This window comes from Onychostruthus taczanowskii, unplaced genomic scaffold (genome assembly GCF_017590055.1).
Source record: "Onychostruthus taczanowskii isolate IOZ18803 unplaced genomic scaffold, ASM1759005v1 scaffold298, whole genome shotgun sequence".
NCBI classification, from domain to species: Eukaryota; Metazoa; Chordata; class Aves; order Passeriformes; family Passeridae; genus Onychostruthus; species Onychostruthus taczanowskii.
The window spans coordinates 51,117-71,499 of record NW_024500327.1 but is presented as its reverse complement, the minus strand read 5'-3'; the positions used below and the strand labels follow the sequence as shown (position 1 = coordinate 71,499).

At 54.1% G+C, this 20,383-nt stretch overlaps 2 protein-coding genes across 3 annotated transcripts in view; both read left to right on the top strand.

The window, feature by feature from the left end:
* Positions 1-106: 106 nt before the first annotated feature.
* LOC121337894 (heme-binding protein 1-like) lies at positions 107-4,705 on the top strand. The gene is made up of 5 exons (XM_041408264.1): positions 107-304; positions 405-490; positions 3,071-3,212; positions 3,347-3,530; positions 3,682-4,705. The coding sequence occupies exons 1-5, from the start codon at positions 157-159 to the stop codon at positions 3,854-3,856; spliced, it is 735 nt and encodes a 244-aa protein (XP_041264198.1). The 5' UTR covers positions 107-156; the 3' UTR covers positions 3,857-4,705.
* Positions 4,706-6,488: 1,783 nt separating this feature from the next.
* PTK7 (protein tyrosine kinase 7 (inactive)) overlaps positions 6,489-20,383 on the top strand; it is a 34,759-nt gene continuing 20,864 nt past the window's right edge. Inside the window, exon 1 of one of the 2 annotated variants that reach the window (XM_041408261.1) lies at positions 6,489-6,852. In XM_041408261.1, coding sequence (XP_041264195.1) covers positions 6,804-6,852 — 49 coding nt within the window. In that variant the 5' untranslated portion in view covers positions 6,489-6,803. The remainder of the gene's footprint in view (positions 6,853-20,383) is intronic. The other variant, XM_041408260.1, reaches the window with a different exon arrangement.

Sequence of the window (20,383 nt, the reverse complement as noted above, 5' to 3'; positions counted from 1 at the left end):
TCTGAGATGGACGGGACGGGCGGGGCGGGGGCGGGCGTCGCCTGTCGGGGGGACAGCGCCGCCGCGGTCCGCCGGAACACCAGAGGGCGCTGCCCGCCGCGCTGGGCCGTGCTGTGCCGCCCCGGGGCGGTCCCCGTCCCGTTCCCGGCGGACGCGATGGCGCGGATCACGCTGGAGGACCTGGAGCGGCTGGGCGAGGAGGACGGGGACGGCAGCGACGGCGAGGACGACCAGGAGGGGGAGGGACGGCTGTTCGCCCACTGGGAGGCCGTGGCCAGCACGCACCGAGTGAGCCTGCCCCGAGGTGAGCGCCGGGCCTGCCGGGGCTGTGATGGCACGGACCGGGACTCCTTGTGCGCCGCGGCCGGGGCGAGCCCTCGTCTCTCGTGTGCTTTGCCTTGCAGACATGGCAGGCCCGATCGCCCAGATGGCCCGGCACAGGCACGCTCGCGAGCCCGTGCCGTACGTCTCCCTCTCGCAGCACGGGAAGGTGAGGCCTGACCCTCTCCGCACGCCCGGCTCCTGTGGTGGGGCTGCCGCGGGCGCTGCCGCCCGCCCGGGCAGGGAAGGGGCCTCGTGTCGGCCCCAGCCTCGCCGGGGCTCCTGCGGCGCCGCGGCCGGGATGGCACCGCTGGATCGGTGCGGTGTTCTGCCGCTCCTGCCCCTCCTCCCGTGTAGAGTAATGGCAATGCTCAGCTTCCTGGCCTGTGTTTTAAAATTGGACAAGTCGTGCAGCTTTCTCTGGTCTTCTGACTTCCATCCGCCTCCTTTACCAGCCTATCCTCTTGCTGGGGTGGCCACATCTAAGAAAGTGAACTTTCACTTCAGAGCCTGCTCCCTGCCGCTCTCCAAACACCTTGTTGCGTAGCTCAAAGTCCTGCTGGCTTTGTGGTTGTGCTGGTTATGTTGGCTGGTTGAGCTGGAGAATTCAGCTGGCACAAGATAAAGACGTGTCTGTGGGGAACACAGAGCCTGTGACCCTGGCTGTCAGATGAGAGCATGTGTAGTTATTTGTCTCAACCACCAAACCAAACATGGTGTCTTTTGCCTGAAGATCTTCTCTTTGTGCTGGCTATGTTGCACACGTACTTTCATCTCCTGCACATAAGGGTGCTTCTGTGCTTTGAGAAATAACTGCTTGTCAGACTGGTTCTTGTGTCTCTGCAGGCCTAGCTGGGCTTTCTACCAAGAAGACATCTGTCAATTGTCCTCTGTATGAGAAGTGGTTAACCAATTTCTTCTGGGCTGAGATCCAGCACTCCCTGTAAAACATGTCTGAGCATGTGGCTTGTGCAGCTTGGAACTGGGGCTTCACCACACTCCCTCTTTCCTTGTTCTGGGTCCCAGGGACTTAATCTGGTCTTTTCTCCACTTGTGTCAGTCCCAGGCAGGAATAGGGCCCCAAGACTTTGTGGGAACTGAAGAGCTTTTCTTGTTGTTGGCATCCCATCTGTGCCTGAGGAGGATTCTTGCAGTGTGAGGCTGAGTGAGAAGAGCCACTGCCTGACATCAGCACTGAGGGGACTTTGGAGCTGGGGCTCTTAGGGACACGTTTGCCAGGCTCAGGCAGATCAGTAGGATTTGGTTGCTTTTCTTGAGCTATCAGTGCTACAAGCCCTCATCCTCTTGGAGGCAAGTGAATTATTATGCCACCTACAGCATTGTGCCCTGTCAGCACTCAGCCCCCAGCTCAGTCAGGGCTCAGTTCCCCAGCTCACATTGCAGGGACCTGTTGCTACTGTGTCTGCATGAAGCATCTTCCGTATTTCTTTTGGACAAGTGTCATCCAGAGTGGTGGTGCTTAGTGGAAGGATCAGGCTGTGGCACAGCCACATGCTGTGACTTCACTGGGATGATTTGTTTGTTGCAGGTGGTATGGCAGATGGAGTAGAGGGATTGGTGATTTCCTTGCTTGGAAAATGCTCTTGCTTTGCTCTGCTTTGCTTTTTGGGACAATGGCAGGCACGGCCCCAGCTAGAGGGGGAATGCCCACAGTGTTTTGGGGCACTCTTCTTACTGGCATCCCACTGATGCACACAAGCTGCTGCCTTCCTTCTGCCTTTGGCTTGGCTTTCAGGGTAGACACCTGATTTGGGTGGAGGCACAGGGAGGCTGCACCCAGTGCTGAGTCTTGTCACAGCTTCCTGTCTATGTCACTACTATCACAGCTGTGGAAGCAAGAAGTTTGGGAAGACGCCTTGAGCTCTGTGGGACGAGATTGTCTCATGACCACTTTGATCTGGATGAAGAACAAGCTGAGAGTAGGAAGAGAGGTGCTGGCTACAACTTCCCAGCGCCTGTTTAGGTTACCTGTGGTCACAGACATGCCAGGAGCTGACCTATGAACATACCCAGATGCAATTTCCCCATTCCCCTTGCCCCCCTTCTGTGTCAGGTTTGTTCAGAATACTGGACATTCTGTGTTGGAAATAGAGATTTTGACTCATACCACAAAATTCCACAGCTGGGTTCATTCTCTTCTTCCTCCTGTCACTTCTTAGTATGGGAGAAGGATCTGAGGAGTTTTATTCCAGTCTTCGCTATTCTTCTGGGTGCTAGAACTCTTCTGCCAGATTTTCCCTTCTGCTGGGTAGGGATGTTTCTGTTATCCTCTGTGCATGCAGTGTTCCAGGGAAAAGGCACTGCACCTGAGAACAACATCAGCCTTACTGGAGGCCTTTGGGTGCCTGGAATCAGGAACATCCTTGTGAGTAGGCCGGACCAAAGAGGAACTGAAAGTCCTGTGCCCCTTGCTGAGGATGTGCTGCATTCCTTGTGCATGCCAGGAGCCTCCAGACCCCCTTGCACCCTGTCCCTTGTCTGTGCCTTCCCTTTTGCTGACTTCTGACCTTTGCCCAGTGCTCATAAGTATCCTTGTCTGAGGTGTGTGTGATGCCAGCTCCCTTCACCTTCTTTGTCCTGCTCTGCCAACCACTGCCTAGCAGGGGCTCTCCTTTTGGCAGGCTCATGTCTCCCTGCTTCTTGCCTGTCAGTGTTGGTTTTCCACCCAGCTGCTGCGGTGTTGTCAGTGTGCTCAGCCCTGACTTGGCTTGTCTGTGGCCTGTTTCAGTGCGAAGAAGCGGCCTACGAGGAGCGGCAGTACCCAGCTGGGAAGTGGGCCTGTGTCACCATGGGGGAGCCCATGTATGAGCAGAGCATCTCCATGAGCTTCATGAAGCTCATGCGCTACATCTGCAAGGAGAACTCTGTAGGTGTGTGCAGGCAGGGGCTGGAGGGGCTGGCAGAGTGCACAGAGGGAAGGGCTTTGCCACTGGAAAAGGAGGAGTGGGGAGGAGGGCTGCTGCTGCTAACACACCTGTCTCACTGCCTGCCTGCCTCTTTCCAGGTTGCTATCTGGGCATGACAGTCCCAGTGCTCAACGAAATCCACCTGACCAAGGAGGGGACCGAGCTGGAGCGTGAGGTCCTGACTGCCTATTATCTCCCAGCACAGTTCCAGCAAAACCCCCCTGTTCCCATGGACCCCGAAATCCACATCACCGAGAGGGCACCACTCCGGGTTATAACCAGGTGACCCCAGCACCAGAGGTGTTTTCTCAGCTCAGCAGAGATGTACAAACTCCCTGCGTGGCTGCTGTGGTTCGTTAGGCAGAGGGATGGGAGCTCTGGCTGTGCCAATGTGCTGGCTTTGTTGCTTATGCTGTTCCCGTTGCTGCTGCAGGGTTTTCTATGGGATGACCACCGAGGAGACAATTCTGCGGGAGATCAGTCTCTTCTGGGAGCTCTTGGGCTCCACAGACATGGTGCTGCAGGGAACCTACATCGTGGCTTCTTACGAAAACCCCAGCATCCCTCAGCGCCGCAATGAGATCTGGTTCATCTGCCGGGCCGAGTGAGTCCCCTCCGTCACCGCAAGCCAGCGCGCCACTGGACCCGCTGTGGATGGCAGTTCTGACCCAGAGGAGACAGAGCACATCCCCACCCGCTATTCAGCCACACAACGAGAGACTAAGAGACTCTGGGGTGGGTTTCCAGCCTGCCCTGCAAGGGTCCTGCCAGGGGAAATCCTGCCTGGCCTGCACTTCACCAGCCCCCGCAGCTGAGGCTGGAGCTGGAGCTGGCACCAAAGATGACCTCTAGAGCAAGCTGTTGATGGGAAGCACGTGGTGGGGGCTCATTAAGGCAGTATCCGTGTGGGCTTGTGTGATGTGCTAGCCTGACCTGCACTGGGCTTGCAGAGCTGTGCCAGGGAGGCTGGTGGACAGCATCACAAGGTGATGGTGTCTACAGGGCACTGTAGTGACTGTGTACAATATGTGGGGCTCAGTGTGGCCTCTGCCTGCTTCCTGTGAGAATGGCTGCCTGTCCTGAACAGAGCCACTGAAATGGTGCTACAGAGACAGTTACGTTCAAAGGGGAAAAGGGCTTGAATTCAGGTGTGAATCCTGAATGTTTCCTGCTGGGGTGGCTCTCTTTGGACCGTTGAGTGCCTCCCTGGCTGTCACTCACCATTCCTCAGCCAGGACTAGGGCGCTGGCAGCCTTTGTCCATCTCTTGTGGGTGCTGTTTTGCAGACCTGCTGTGAGCTGAGAGGGGTAGGTCCAGAGAGCAGCAGGAGCGGGAGCACTGTGTGTTGTGTTGTGTTGTGTTGTGCATTGATTAGTGAGTTTCACATCCATGAATACCATCATGCTTTCCTGGGGGAAGCTGGCAGTGCCAACAGTAAATAAACCCAGCTCAAACCACTGCAGCTACAGATCACTGATGGTGCGAATGGGGACAGCTGGGTTGGCTTGGGAAGAGCCTTGCTGTCTCCTTCCTGGAGATGCTCCAGGCTGCAAAGCTGTGGCTCTAATTAGCCCAGGTTAGTGCTTCCTGTTCAGCCAAGCACACCCTCTGCATTACTGCACAGGCTGCTTCTGTTGCTGCTGCAAGAACTGTGGGCACATTCCCCTGCAGGTAAGGTGGTTTGTCTGTTGGATGGGGTCTCCCTCATTTTCCCCTGGTGCAGAAGTTGGATACTGTGGCTGTATGCCACGTGGGCACCTGATCTTTGGGGGTGAGAATTCAAATGCAACTGCATGTCCTGCTGGTTGGCTGCAGGAACTGGTGCACTCATGCAGGGATGTGCTTAACAGGCTTGGTGTGGAGAGCCTTTTAACTGCTTCTGACACAGTTCCCAATGAATTTTCTCATGCTGTATGCTTTGCTGCCTGCCACTGTTGCTCAAACTCCAGCTCTGGCCCTTTGTCCCTATAGTGCAGCTGGGGGGTAGGAATGGCTGGAAGGCGTGCTCTCTGTGCTCTCACTGCCCAGCAGCACAGGTGGCTTCTGACAGTTCTTTCTCCAGTCAGGTGCTGCTTACTGTCCCCTCCAGGCTGGCTTGCCCTCTGGCTGTGGGGAGCCTGGATGCCCAGCCTGTGGCTGTGGGAAGAGTGGGGCTGAGCATGATACACCCTTCTCTGCAAGGGAGCCTGAGGCAGAGTCTGAGTAAGCACAGCAAGGGCAGACAGTGATTTCCTGGCTACCTTGTGATACAGTTCTTGTTCCTGGAGCACTAAAGGCAATATGGACCCAGGAGATGCAGTCATGACCCGCAGCACTGAGGGCTGATGTGGCAAGTGCTCCTCAGAGAAGTCATGATACCTGGATCAGCAGTGCTTAGCTCACTTTCCCTCCTGGGGAAAGAGAATTCCCTGAAGCTGGGATCAGGTGGCTCAGTACCAGTAGGAGAGCAAAGTCTGCTAGTGTGTGTAGGACAGAGACCCTTTCTCTTATCAGCTGCTTTGCTTACCCTGAGCTTGCAGGTGGAAGCAAAACTTCCTTTCTAGAGGGAGTTGAATAGGCTACCACTTCCTCTGAGGCTGCTTGGTCCCCAACCAAAACCAGAGCAGCTTTTGGTGGCAGGAGGTGGTGGCTTTCCTGTGAGAGGGGACTGGTCTGTGGTTACTGGCAGAGTTCCACAGCTGCATGCCCTGCGTGAGCAGCTCTGTGGTCTCACAGGACGTGGCAATGGTGGGGGTTTCTGGTGCAGCCACACAGGGCAGCAAGCACACTCCAATCCTGTGCCACAGGTTTTGCTGAGTAAAGGCTCCAGCATCCTCTGTGATGGATCCAGCAGTGCTCAGGGCCATGTCTGATGGCTAGTGTTCCACACAGTACCAAAACCAGTATTTTGGAGGCTCAACAAACCGGCTGGAAAGCTGGTGTTCAGAGTGACGACTGCCAGAGCCGGTGGTGCAGGGCTGCAGCAGGTTCCACCAGAGGCACTGGGTCGGGCAGAGAGGCTCCAGTCTGGGCCGTGCAGATGGCCAGACCACCTCTCGCTGCTGTGCCTCAGCTTGGGTCCGGCAGCATCAAAGAGCCGGCAGCGTGCTGTGCATTGGGACTGTGTGTCCAGCCCTGTGCCCGTAGCAGGGTGCAAAGCTTCTCGCTGCCCCGGTGCCTTCACGGGGTCTTTCACAGCGGTACAGACCGGGATCTCCTGCCATCAGTTTAACAAACAGCCCGGCTACGAGGAGCCCCTGGGCGGGAGGGGAGCTGCGTCCCCTCGTCGCTGCTCGGGGCGCTGGCAGGAGCAGGGGGGTACGCAGACAGCGGCGCGACCCTCCCGCCCCCGGGGCCGGCGGGGTTCTGCGGGGGATGGCGCCAGCGAGCCCTGAGCCTCGAGCACCGCGACGGAGGCACAGGGGGCCGAGCCGGGCGCTGCCGGGGGGACCCCACTCCTCCCGACCCCGCCCGGTTTCCGGTGGCCGCCCCTCCTCCGGAACCCCTCCCGGCGGCGGCGGGCGGGGCGGCGGCGGCATGGCTGGGGTCCGGCGGGCACGCTGACCGGCGCGGGGGATGGCGGCGGCGCGGAGGATGGCGGCGGTGCGGGCACTGCTGGTGCTGGGTGAGTGCGGGCCGGGACAGCCGCCGCAGCCTGCCCCGGGCAGGGAGTGCGGGTCCCGGCGGCGGGGCGGGGGCGGCGGAGCTTCGCGCCTCCGCTCGAGTCTGGGCCGCGCCGGGGCCGGCGGGCGGGGGTCCACGGCCGGCCCCGGGGTGAAGGTGGAGCAGCCGTGTCCGGGGCCGAACCTCCGGTGGTCCGCGCTCCCCCGGCTTCCCGTGAGCCCGGCGGCGATGGGGCCCGCTCGTCCCGCCGGACTCGGGCGCGGAGCAGGGGCTGCGTGAGGCCCCATCTGTTCCCCGCTCCGGGCCGGCCGCGCCCCCGCCCCGCGCAGCCCCGCTGTGCTGCGGGAGCCGCCGGGGCGCCTCGCCCGGCTCTCCTTCCCCGGCGTGCGCCGGCTCGCCCTGCCCGCCCGCCCGCTCCGAAAGGGGAGCGTCGTGCCGAAATCCACAGGGATGCAAATACGCCAGACATTTGCCGTCCGGGAGACGGCGAACCGGCGCCCCCGGAGCAGCGCGCTCTGGGGAGGGCTCCTGGAGACCCCGGGAGCGGGGCTTGGCTCCCACCCGCGCCCCTGCGGCCCCGTGGGCAGGGTTGACACCGGGAAGGCTGCGCGGAGTAGCGCGTGGTTTTTTCCTATGAATTCTGGTCAGATCAGAGCCTGGAGGAAAAACAGTGGGCACGCGGTGAGTTGCCCCCCGCGGAGATTGACCTCCCGGCCGCTGAGGGGTTTTTGTCCCTTGCTGAGCGCATCTGGATGAGCCCTCTGCCCCGCCCCCCGTGCCACTCTGCCTGCCCGTTCCGAGCTCCGCGGCCCCTTGGCTCTCCTGGCTGCTGCTTTTCGCACTGTTCAACTCTCCTTCTCTCGCTCTGCTCTGTGGGGTTTCTCGCCACTGACCTCCGAGCACCATTTTCCTTGTCTGAGGAGCTCAAGGTCTTGGCTGTGCGTGGGAGCCACAGGGGCTGTGAGCTGTCTTCCAGCCCGGCTTTGAAGGGTCCCACGGCTGCCCCATGGCACATCACCTCGTTTCTTCACTTAGGAACCCTGTCAGTAGCTGTTTGCAGTCCCTTCTGTCTCACCGTGCGTAGTTGTAGAGTGTGCTTTGCAGCTTGTGCTGTAAAATCAAGGGCAATCTTAGTTTAGCACCTGGGTGGAATACTGCCTTTGAGGGAAAGATATCTACTGGGCTGCTGCCCACCCATATCTGGAGCAGTGGCTGAGCCCTGCTGCCAGGCGGCAAGTATTGTCCAATTTACAGCTGATAAGCACGAAAAGCAGCACTTACTTAGCTGATTAGCACCGTGATTGCCATCCGCCTTGGCAGCCTTTTGGGAAGGCTCTTTCTGGCGAGGAAGTGCTTGCTTAAAAGTCGTAGGGCCCTTTGGACCTGCTACAGCATTCCCTATGTGCCAGGAGGCCACCACTGGCAGCTGGGATGTGCAAACCTGCGTGTGGGGGCTGCGTGTTGCCTTTCCTGCCACTCTGCAGTCACTGGAGTTTCTGTACTGCTGCAATCACGTACACTCCTCCTTGTTTCTCTTGCTGAGCAGGATCACATCCTACAGCACTGGGGGTAACATGCAGTTGTCCAGCTCGCAGACACTGTAAAAAATCTCAGGTGCCATCAGCATAGCCAAAACGTGCAGTTTGATGTCTTAGCTTTTACAGGCTGGTGGTAAGTTTTGTAGGCTGCAGGGCATTGTCTCTCTGCCTGGGGATGGTGTTTGGAAAGAGCACTGGAGAAAGACCTGGGAGGTGTGGAGTATCCGTGGCTCACGCCGGTCCTTTGCCATGTATGTGTTCCAGAAGTGCTCGGTGCCTGGACTGCTGCTCCCTCTTCCTCCACTTCCATTGTTCAGTGAAGCTGTGATCTTTCTGGCAGTGGCACTGCAGCATGCCAGATGTGTGCTGACTTCTGCTGGAACATGTGGTTGAAATGCTAGCAGAGGAAATATTTGCTGAGTCAACTTTCCTTTCAAGCAGAAAAAAAAAAACCCAAAACCAAAAGGTCTTATTTTGTTCTGGAAATGCCTCCATGTCCTGTGTTGAGCTGTGTGTTTCTGTATGGCAGTGCTTCTCTCACCCTTCCTAGCAAGCCTGGTCTTAAAGAAGAAAATTTATGAAAACAGGAATGATCTGATCCCCCTTGGGACTTGGCTGTGTTCAGACAGTGCAGGCTGGAACCTCGAAGTGGCAGGAGCTTCAAAGGCATGGCAACTCCATAGTTGTGGCCATAGGCACTTCTTTTTACAGTGGGCTCCAGAACCACTGGGAACTGGCATTGGTCAGGGGGCTGTTGTGTTTAAAGATCCCTTAAAGATGTGTTCTGATCTCTTAATTGACCTGGAATGAGACCATCTTCTAAATGCAGATGTTTAAACTGCAGCAAGCACCTGTGTTCAGTTGTGTGCTGGGTGATGAATGTTCTTGCTGACTGGCAACGTGTTTCTTCCCATCCTGAATCCCTCTTGTTCAAGGGAGGTGAGGGGATGGCAGCTCACATCTGCTAATTGCTCAGATGGTAGGTCTCACCTCGTTTGGCCAAAGGCTGGTTCATGCTGGATCCAAGCAGATAGGCATGTGTCCTGGGAAGGCAGGCTGCTCTTCCTCTAAAGGCCATGGAGCCCAAAGGGAATGGAGGGAAGAAGGTAGGAAAGGGGTAGGAAGAGAACAGCCTCACCTTGAGGCAGTGGACAAGAACATGAGGGCCAGTTTGGCTGTAAGTGATAAGGCACTTCAAAAGGATCTGAAGGCTGTGGGGTCTGGTTACAGGTATTTACTAGAGGATCTCTACACTAATATTTTTCTTGCATTCATTTCAATTCATCTGCTATTTAAGTTGAAAAGATCAAAGCTGTATTCCAGCAAGCACACGTGGACTAAAGTAAATAGCAGGACCTAGTACACCTCTTCCCAGTGAATAAACACTCTTTCCTCTCTGAACATTTTCAAGCATACCTCTCAGGCCTGGAATGCAAAATATTTCACATTAGCAGTGGGTGTTTCCACTGCTTTCGATATTTGGGAGCTTGGAACAAATGCTTATTTAGAAGTGGACAGACCTGGGTACAAACGTGCTCTTTGTGAAGGCAGTTGCCGCTGTGGTGTTTGGAGGGAAATTCCCCTGAGATTTTAGGACATGCAATTGTTTGTCCAGACCCCAAGGAACAGTTCTCATTCTCCTAACATGAAGTGTCGGTCTCAGGGGCTGGGACAGGCAGCTCTTTGGAGGCCTGGAGGGCAGCGAGACTAGCAAGAGGCTTGGCAGACGCACAGGAACGTTCTTCTTGATGAGGTTTAAGTTGCACAGGGTGTTAGCTTTGGGTTTGGTGGGGTTTGCAAAGGCTGTGAACCAGCACAGTGGATTTTGCTGTGTAAGGGAAAGAGGCAGCCCCACCTTTGGCATGGCAGTACCTGCTGGAGAAGGCTGATAATGTCTGAGGTGGGAGAAGGGCAACTGTAGTGTCTTCCACCTTTATAAGAAATGAACTGTGTCTGTGAGAAGAGGAGGAAGAGAGATGGAGAAATGATAATTTGACAGTTGGTAACATGTTGCTTCCTGGGCTCAGTGTGTTTCAGCATGGCAGAGGTGCCAAGGTGGGTGGGGTGATTCCATGTCTTGCTCCTTGCCTGGAAGATATTGGGAGGTGGCATCCCAGAGCTACTTAAAAATACTTTCAGTCTGTTGGAAGAGCAGATGTTGTATTGCACAGAAGGGTTAAAGGGCTATGCTGTGCCTGCAGCATACCTTGTGTGCTGCCTTGCCTGAAAAAAGCAATCACACTGCTAGACACAGAAGGATTTGTTCTCTGGGGGAGACCTGATGAGGAAGGGGTGGGGATGCTGCAGGTTTTCAGGCTTTTCATGTGGCTGCTGCTAGAGCAGTGGCCATTTCCTGGGCTTTGTCATGGTTTGGAGGCTCTGCACATGGGTCACGTCTTGTTCCTCATGTCCGTGTGAGCTTTCAGCGGTCCAAAAATGTTGGGCTCTGGTTTCTAAGGAGGTTGTTCAGAGGGAGTTGCTGGTAAGGTGAGGGGCCCTGGGGTCTTCTAGAAACTTTTTTGCTTGCTTTCTAATGCTGACACCACTGAAGCAAGCACAGAGATTTTTGATTCTGGGGGAGGTGGCCTGCTCAGAGTCCTGCACTTCCACCTCCTTCATCCTACCAGACCCTGTCAGGATCTGCTGTGCTGTGTTGATGAGCTGCCAGCTTTCTCCTTTTTCTTGCCTATCACAGTGGCTGCTTTCCTGCACTGCTGTTGGGTGTTGCAGGAAGGAGCAGTGTCAGGTCACCTCTGAAGTCACACAGGACCAGCAAATCCACCTTTGCATTGCAATGGGAACTGTTGACTTTGCCATTTGGTTTAGAGTGGACAGCTGGTGTGCCTAAAAAAGGACCAGACTGAAGGAAGAAGACTTTCTTCTTTGTGGAGAAGACCATCTCCTGTTTCAGTCTTCCTGTACCTTCTGAATATATCGCTGTGCAAGCAGTAAGGGAGGAAAAGAGGCTTGCAAGGCATATATGGATGTAGGTTGGTTTGGGACTAGACCAGAATCTTGCTTTGCAGGAGGGACGCAGGTGTCTGTAGTCTCAGGGAGTGAAAAGCTGGAAGAGCAGTGGTTCAGGGTCTCTTCTGGAAATGGGTGAAGAAGAAGAGTGAAGGCTGACTGCAGTGAAGCTCCTGTGGGCTCTTGAGGTTGGAGGCATATTCAGTGTTTTAAGCAGCTGCAGCTCTCCAGCTTCAGGCTCCGGATCCAGGTGCTGCTTAAATAGAGGCTGAATAGGTTTGTCCAGCATTTCCTATTGTCTCTGCCTTCTTTGGCACGGATGAACACAGTGAGGATGAACCCATGCCACTCAGTCAAGGCAAGGACTCCATTTCTGGTCATTCCTTTGTTCCAGGGAAATAGTTGGCAGTAAGCACTGTTCTGTGTTTACCTGTGTCTCCTTTTAATCTGTGCAGCTCTTGCTGAGTAGCTGTGGAAGATCTTCAAGCCAAAACACAAGTGGTCTTTGTTTCAAAGCATCAATTTGTGTTGGCAGCCAGGTCTGCAGTGCATGTGCTTTTCATTGACTGCTGCTTCGGCTCAGTTTCTCACTCTTGCCAGTTCTTTTTTAAACTTAATACAGAAATGTTTTTCCTGAGCTTAAAAGGCTGACCTGCACAGTACTTCTAGTCTTAACTTAAGCCTTGTCTTTTTCAGGGAAGCAGTATCTGTCTGGTCACAGAATAGGCTGCTTACCTCTGCTTTGAGAGATGACTAATATGCGCTGTCTGATCAGCAAAGAGAGAGGCAAGGGGGGGACTTCAGAGTGGTTTGCAAGTTTCTGAAAGCCTGATCTGTGTGCCTGGGACGAGCAGTTTCGGTGTGCCTGCTCAGCTCTGACTTTTCCCAAGCTTGCTTGTCTTAGCAGTTTGGGAAAGTTGTTGGGTGGGCGCTATTTTGATACTCTTTGCAGACTGTTACTGCCTGGGGCTGCTCCTTTTATTTGATCAGCTTTCAAAAATCCATCCTCTATTCTCTAATTTTGACCTTCTGAAATTGTTCTGCAAGGGCCTCTTTTGAGAATGCATTCTAATCCTTAAAAATTTTAAGTGCCATCCAGGCAAGGCCCATGTTGTTATTAAAGCATTTCTGCTGCTAGTGAAGAGATGAATGCTGGGGTGCTCAGGTGCCTCCAAGAGCAGAATGAAAACCGTCCGAGTCCAGTTGTGGAATTCAGGACGAACAGCGAGGAGCACTCGTGAACTCCTGTCTCCCTGCACGGGGGCTACACACAGATTGTGTGTCAGGAGAGGAGGCATGGCTGGTTTTAGGTGATGATTCCACCTGTGAGATGGTGCTTGCCAGTGGGATACCAATGGCGTGTCTCCTCCTTGTCAAATTAGGCTCTGGCTCGAATGGAGCAGGCGGGGATTTTGGCACCTGTGAACTGGAGCGTGCGCAGGGCCCCTGAGCGTACACGAATTGAATCCACCACTGTCAGGTGGTCTGCACCTCTGGGAGCTTGGGGTGGCTTGGATTGATGGTCGTATTGTGCAGGATGATGAATGAAGAAAACTGATACGAGCAGATTGCTGTCTGGAAGGTGGCGTGACACATTTGATTTCAGGGCATGAGCCTTCCCTCTCTGGAAAACAAGGTGTTTCAAGCTGGGAGAAAGCAATGACCTAGGGCTGCTGTCTGTGCTGGGAGCCGGTGTGGAAAGGGGCTGGGGTTTAAGTGAGTGAGGATTACAAGGCTCTTTGTATTTCAGCCCCTGGTTGACCTGTGTTCAGTTCCTGGGTGACTTCTGTCCTGTAAGAGAGCAGCGTCTGTGAGAGCTGTGCTCAGACCTTGGTGCTAATGCCCAAGATGTTTGTAGCTCTAAGATAGTAAGGCTCTAAGTTTTCCCCTCCTGTGATGCTGTTGTGAAACGAGGTTTGTCCCAGCAGCAGGATTTTACATTTTGATGCAGCTCAGGCCACCCTGAAGAGCATCCAGAACTGCAGCCTCCTGCTGTCTATTTGGGCAGATGGGCAGGTTGGCTCTGTCCTCTGTCACTCCAGGAGAAAGCCAGACAGGTCTGTCCCCAGAGCCATGGATGTGGAGGCCAGGTCTCATTCTGGCTGCAGAGGGGAGGCTCGTGTGCCTCTGGGCAGCTCTGGGGTGGGGGCTGTCCTTTCTGTGAGTGATGCTGGCACAAGATAGGCATGGTATTGCTTAAGACCTGCTATAAACTCTCTCCTCCTTGCAGTTGCTCATTGGCTTCTTTGGGAGCACAAAGGAAGCCTTTGATTCAAACCATACAGTGGCTGTCCAAATGGTTAAGGGCAGGACAAGCTGCTGCTTGCAGGTGCCTTTATTGCTCCACTGCAGCGTGCCTTGGTGTGTGTCCTGGCTCTGCTGGGGCAGCCCGGCACTCCTGTGGCACGGAGCTGCTCTGTGCTGCTGGCTCTGTTGAGGTCGCTGGCAGTGCCTGGATCACTGGGAAACGTTCATGGGAGAAAAGATTGTGGATTTTGTCTTTCCTCAAAGACAAAGAGAGGGAGAATAAAGCCAGACAGTCTTGCAGGGTGCCACAAAGGGCAGTGCTTCCAATTCTTCTTAACCATTCATGGGAGCATAGATGGGTTTGTGCTGCTGAGGTCAAGTTATGCAATTACCTTTGCAGAGGGACCAACACCAAAAGTCTCTTTCAGCAGTTGCAAGAATTGTACAAATTGTTTTGGATGAAAAAAATCCAAAGCTTCTCATGAATTACTTGATGTCCTTTGTTCCTCTCCATCCATATGGCCTGCTGTAAACACCATGAGCCTGGCACACATCTGAGCACCTGGCAGGTGCTCTGGGACTGGCCAGTTCCTGGGCTGAGAGTCCTTCTGTAGCAGTGAGATCTTGTTCTGTGATCATTCTTTCCTCCAACTAGGTTCAAGCAGTTGTTTGTCCACCATATTCCATGCAGAAGCTGAGCGACAAAGGCATCACATCTGATATTTGTTTCGTCTTCTGCATTAATTCCTGCTGGCTCTCCCTACATGTTGTGTGTGAGTGGAGGATCTGCTTGCTGTGCCCTTGCCAGCACTGACACTCCTGTCCCTGTCCTGTCTCCATCTTGCTGCCTTTTTCTGGCTCAAGTGCAACTGTTCCTTTTCCAGTTGTGCCTCCTATCTCCACCTCTTCCTGATTCCTCTTCTGTATCCAGACCTGCCATGGCACGCCACACGCCCCCTTCTCAGACTTTGCTGTTGCTTGGTTTCTCTCCAGTGCCTGCCTCTGGGCACTGCTGTTTTCCCAGGTGTGGCTGTGGCTTCCTCCTGCCATCTTGAGATTGCCTTTGTCTCCTTGAGCCCGGCCTCCAGTTCACAGCAGGTGATGAGAAATCAGAGCAGAGCTGGGGCAGGCTGCTGAGATGTTCAGGTGGACCTTGGAAATCAGGAGACTTTCTGGAGAAGGATTCTGCCGCGCAGCTGAAAAGTCTCAAAGCCATGTGGCTTGAAGCAGAAAGCATTAATCTGAATGGTTAACATTTTGGCAAGGAAATAACAAAAGATTGTCATCCTGGGCATCCTTCACCATCGTGTTTTGTTTCTGTGGCCTTGCTGGGATTTTGGCCTGCCTCTCACTGGCTGGAGATGCATTCCTGCAGACAAAGGCTTGCCATGGGTTTGATGGAGCAATCCATTATACCTGGGTTGCTGAGTGGCCACACTGAGCAGCATCAGGTTCTCAGCACAGGTTTGTGCTCTCCAGGACCTGGTTGTTGAGTGTCTGTTGCCACTGTTTGTGTGCTTCCTTGCCATTTGGTTGCTTAGGGTGTCCAGGTACTCTTGTCCTGGTGCCTTTGTGACTGTCCAGTAAGAACTATTTGTTCTGCAGATGTATTGGAAATCAGCTTTTCTGCTGCAGTGGAGAGAAGCACTTACACTTCAAGGAGATCTGGTTAGTTGGAATTTCTTTCTCAGTGAGTCTGTTACAGCTGAGCTTTTCTTTAATTTGACACGGGGGCTTTGCATTAGATTTATCTGTAGCAAACATTCTGCCTAGTTATCGATTTGAAAAATATTCCAGAAAGTGCCCTGCTGCATAGCCTTCCCACTCAGGGACTTTTTTCCATTTTTAGCTGAGATAATGTAGCAGTGTCTCATAGAGAAGCTACCTCTTAATTAATATTGCATGAGCAGAAGAAATATTAGCTTCTCCATCTGCTTTCCTATTTTTGTGGCTTTTAATATAGATTCATAAATGGCTTTAATGAAAATAAACAAGGAACTGTTCTTTTCTGTGCCCTCTTTGCTTTCAGAGGTGATACTGCAGGTCCAGCCTCCCTGGTGATGTTTTTCCCAGGAGGTGAGTCCTGGACAACAGTGCTTCCCTGCACAATCGTAAATGATGGTTGTGAAATGGGGCTGGTCTTCAGCTTTCTAGCAATGGAAAGAGGAGGATCTAGGAGAAATCTGCAGGCCTGTAGGACATAGCTGGAGACAGATATGGGGAGTTGTGGATGGTGCTTTGTAGCCAGAAAGAAGCCAGTGGCACACAGGTGGAAAATGGATGTGCAGTGCACAGCAGGCAGTGTTTATGAACCAGTGTTCCTGAAACACTCGTGAGGGTTGGCACAGAAATCCTGTGAAGCCAGCAGGAAGCCCTGGACTCCTCCTGCAGCTTCAGAGGCAGCCAGAGGTCAAAACCCAACGTTGCAGAGTCCATTTCAGATGTCCCCTTACTGTCTTTTCACAGCAGTTTTTACTTTGCAGCACTGTGGTGGCTGCTAGGAAAAGTGATTGCCTCTCCTGGGAGCTTCTTTCCTTCCTGTGGGAAGGGAACAACCAGGTTTTCACCTTTGGTAAACCAAATGGTGAAGAAGGATGCTCCAGAGATTCACCTCAAGTAAGACCCACAACGCAGCTGTGCTCTGTGGGGAGCCCAGCAGTGGGATTGCCCCAGTCTGGTGTTGTATGGTGGCATTTCCCAGCCTCCATGACTTCTCCTTGTTCCTGGGAAGGCAGAGTGGCTGGGTGCATGCTTGTGGGTGGGCTGTACAGAGGCAGCAGCAGGAAAGGAGTACACAACTGAGTCCCTGCAGCAGTTGCCAGGGCATGGGTGTCGTTTTCAAGACCATGGCACTGGATGAACCATTTCTCCCATGAGCTGTAAGCTGTCTGGAGAGCTTGGCCAGCTGGATCTTCATGGCAAATCCATCTGAGTCTCCACAGGCATATAACTAAGGGAAACTTAGCTGTAAATATACTGACATGACCTGAAGAGAGATTTAAAATATTTATCCTAGAGCAGAGCTTGGGATATAAATAAGCTCCCTGTCTGTTTCCCTGCACGCAAGGCTCAGAAGTGCAGCTGTCCCTTTGTCCCCAGAAAGCAGTCTTGTTTGGGACCAACAAGTTGCTTATGGGTGGGCTTGAAGTCCATACAGAAGGTGTAAACACAGAACTGTCAGCAAAATGGAGAGGGTATTTGCAGTAGTGTAGATGGGAATTTTCGGCTGCAGCTTCTGTCCCCTCGTTGCTCCTGCAGCTGCTGGCTCTGCTCTGTAGCTCTCAGGGTGTTTGTGAGTTTGCTGCTGAGCCATGTCTTGAGGTGTGCTGGGTAAGGCTGTAACCCTCTCACTTGGGCCCCTGAGCAAGCAAGATTTGCAAGATGTCCAGACAAGCACACCCAGAGGGAAGCACAGGTTTGGGTGGTACTGGGGATGTTTTCTTCCTTCCAGTGGGTTTGGTGGCAGCACCCAGAGAAACAGCTCACTCAGGCACTTCCAGTGGCAAACAAGCTTCATTCTCCAGCAGACAGTCCTGGGAGGGCAAGGAGGGCTTGCTGGCAGGAGTGCTGCGTGCCCAGTGCCGCCTTGGTGAGCTCGCTGCATGGAGGGGAGCTGGCTCTGAGCAGCAGCCCTGTCTCTGGTGCATTGCTGCAGCAGCTGGCTTTGCTTGCAGGCCTCGTGTGCGTGCTGCTCCTCTTTGCTCCGCTTCCCTTGCCCTGGCCTCTTCCCACCCCCACCCCCTTTTGTCTTTACAGCCTGAGCTTCCATTCTCCGGAGCGGCTGGCTGGGGCTCCTGTTTGCTGAAGGGAAGTGCCAGACAGTTTTATGGAGCTTCTTCTGGTTTTTCCCCTCATCTGGAACGGTGTTTCAGCTGGAACAGGAATAACGCGGAGCCCTGGCCAGGAGCTCCATCCACACACACACACACACACACACACACAGTGCTGTTATGGGGGAATCCCTCTTGGCTGGGCTTGGGATGGCAGGAACAATGTCAGCCTTTGGCCCTCAGCCTGAGTGCAAGGATGTGAAGATGGATTGGCAGGAACTGGTGTGATAGCTGGAGCTGCTGGCCCCAGCTGCCCTGGGATGAGCTCTGAGCCACACGGACCCTGTGGGTGCAGCAGTGCAGCCTCACTGCCACCATGCCTTGCCTCCAGCCCCGGGGCAAGGAGTGACAAGCAGCCCTGTCGCAGCTCTGCTCGGCTGGCAGGACCTGCCTGCCTGTCCAACACCACCTGGGCTCTCCTCTGCCAGCAGGAGTTTTGCTTAGTGAAGACATTTTCATTCTTACATGGCCCATGCTTAAATTGTGGGGGAAGCATCATCCTTCAAGGCCACTGCACAGGAAGCATGTGGCTCATCCTGGTTCCACTTGGCATCTTTCTACTGTCTTTCCTTTGGTGGGAGAAAAGTGCAATACCTCTGCTGTGCTGGCCAGAGAGCTTAGCCTTCAGATCCCTGTGGCTCCTGCCAGCAGCACACATCAGGTGTTGTGAGGAAAGCGGGGAATTGCTCGAGGGCTCAGAGCAAGCCTGGCAGAGTTGATTGGCAAGAGCGGTGGGTGCAGCAAGTCTGTCAGTGGTGCTGAGTCGCCCTTGAAACATTTTCAGTGTTTCTCACTGGGGCTTGGCAGTGCAGCTGGCAGTGTCTGCTCAGGAGCTTTTGCCTGATGCCCCATAAAAGAGGGTTTCATTGAGCCAGCAGGATTCCCAGCTCCTGTGCTGGACTTGAGGCCTCATGTCTCACTTGTTCCTCTGTCTCTGTTTGTCTGCTGCAAAGATGTTGGCCTGGGAGTCCCATGGCCACCACTGCCTGTGATGCCCAGCAAGCAGGTATGGTCCCACTCACTTTTCCATGGACCAGCTGTGCCCTGAGTGCTGGGGCAGGAGAAGCAGTGATCTGGCTGCTGTCTCTGCCCTGTTCTTCTCCCATCTCCACTGCAGCGCTGCGCTCATGGCTTGGGCTGGTTCTCTGGGCTGGCTGCTCAGAAATGGTATCTGGACTTCTCTTAAGAGCCTGGGACCACCCAGTGATCCAAAAGAATGGCATTCTTTCCGTGGTGCAGTGTCCTCTGGAGGTGCCTCCTCTTGCAGCAGGTGCCAGGAGCAGGGGCGCAGCAGAGCATGGCTCGGAGCGGTGTCAACGTGCTCCCAGGGCAGACAGGCAACTCCTGCAGCTCCAAGGCCAGTTGTTCTGGTTCAGCAGCCCCAGCAGTTTCAGGGAGCCAAGGAGCTTGGCTACCATGGGGAGTTCCCTCTTTTGCTCCAGTTTTTTTCTGTTTGAGATGTTGGGAGAAACTGGTGCAAAGCTCAGCTCGCAGTTCATCCCAGACACATTCTCTGTAGAGACCACTAGAAAATCCCACAGCCTTGGGGACAAACTGTGCAACATGGAGTCTGCCCCACAAGATCAGGTCAGCCTGCAGTGGGGTTGACAGCAGTCCTGCTTGGCTTGGGAATAAGTAGGAACCTCCTGAAATACTCTCACTGCTCTGTGGCTGCAGAGTAGCACCCCAGTTTGCTGTTCTTCTTCATTGCCAGTGTAGCAGCTGGTTCTTCCCTCACTCCCCACCCACCTGGCCCTGCCTTCAGAGGGTGTCATCACATTCTGCTGCTTTGGAGTGGCTGCTGCCTGGCTTTGGGCACACAGGAAGGCAGGGTCTCTGCTACCTGCTGGTATAAAGGTTATGGCAGAGACAGGAAACTGAGCTTGGCATGGTCTTGGAAGAGGCAAGCCTGTGGGATGTGTCCCTGGGGAGAGGACTGGGATTCAGGTCTGGACTGGGGAAGTAGGAAGGGCAGCATGAGGAACAGGGAAGGCAGGGAAGCCTCAAACTAGTTTGAACTGGGCAAGTGGGTGAGGTCAGTGCCGGGATAGCCTCGCTATCGTGACACGTGCTGGCAGCTGTCAAGAGTCTGCAGCTGGTTCCCTGGGCTCAGTGTCCTTGTGCCGAGCCTTTTTGTCAGTTCTGATGGCCTTTTCTCCTGTAGCAGATGTGTGAGCAGCACCTGCCTGCCTTGGGATGGGGCTGTGTGCAGCAGTGAGCTCTCCCAGGGCCCAGCTGCACCCCAGCACATCACTGGCAGTGCTGCCTTAGTGTCTGCTCCAGCACTTGATTCAGTGCTCAAACACCAGTGGCTTTGTTCTGGTTCCTTGTGATAACTGCTCAGAAACTGGGCTTGGCCATTCCCATGTATGGGATCCTGGAAGGGTAGGAATACCCCACAGCTTGCAGTGTCTCTGAACAGTTTTTGGGAGGGTAATGGGAGTTGTGCTAAGTGGTTACTTTTTCTCTGTCCCTTTTGTTTTTTGTTTTTTTTTTTTTTTTTGTTTTTTTTTTTTGGTTTTTTTTTTTTTTTTTTTTTTTTTGGTTGGGTTGTGTTTTTGGTTTTGGTTTTTTGTTTTTTTTTTTTCCATTCTAAAGCTTTGTTTGAAGGGCAGAATTGGTTTCTCAGTATTTGCTTGGTTGTGTTCCAGACAGAAAGCAGTAGAGAGAGGTGCTGTGGCTCACCTGGAGTGAGCTCAGTGGTGGTGTGCAGGCATCATGTCTCTTGCAAATCTGGAGTGAACTGCCACAAAGGCAGAGGTTCAGTGGCCATCTGGGCAGACCCACACTCTCACAGCACAGCTGCTGGATCCAGGTGTGTGATACAATTGTAGGGCAAATAGATGATGTTTTCCCAAGTTCCCAGTCATCTAGATCCACAACAGTAGGACCTGGAGCTCCTAGGTACTGGTCCAGTTTCTCCTGCCTCATGAAGCCAAAGCCACTCTAG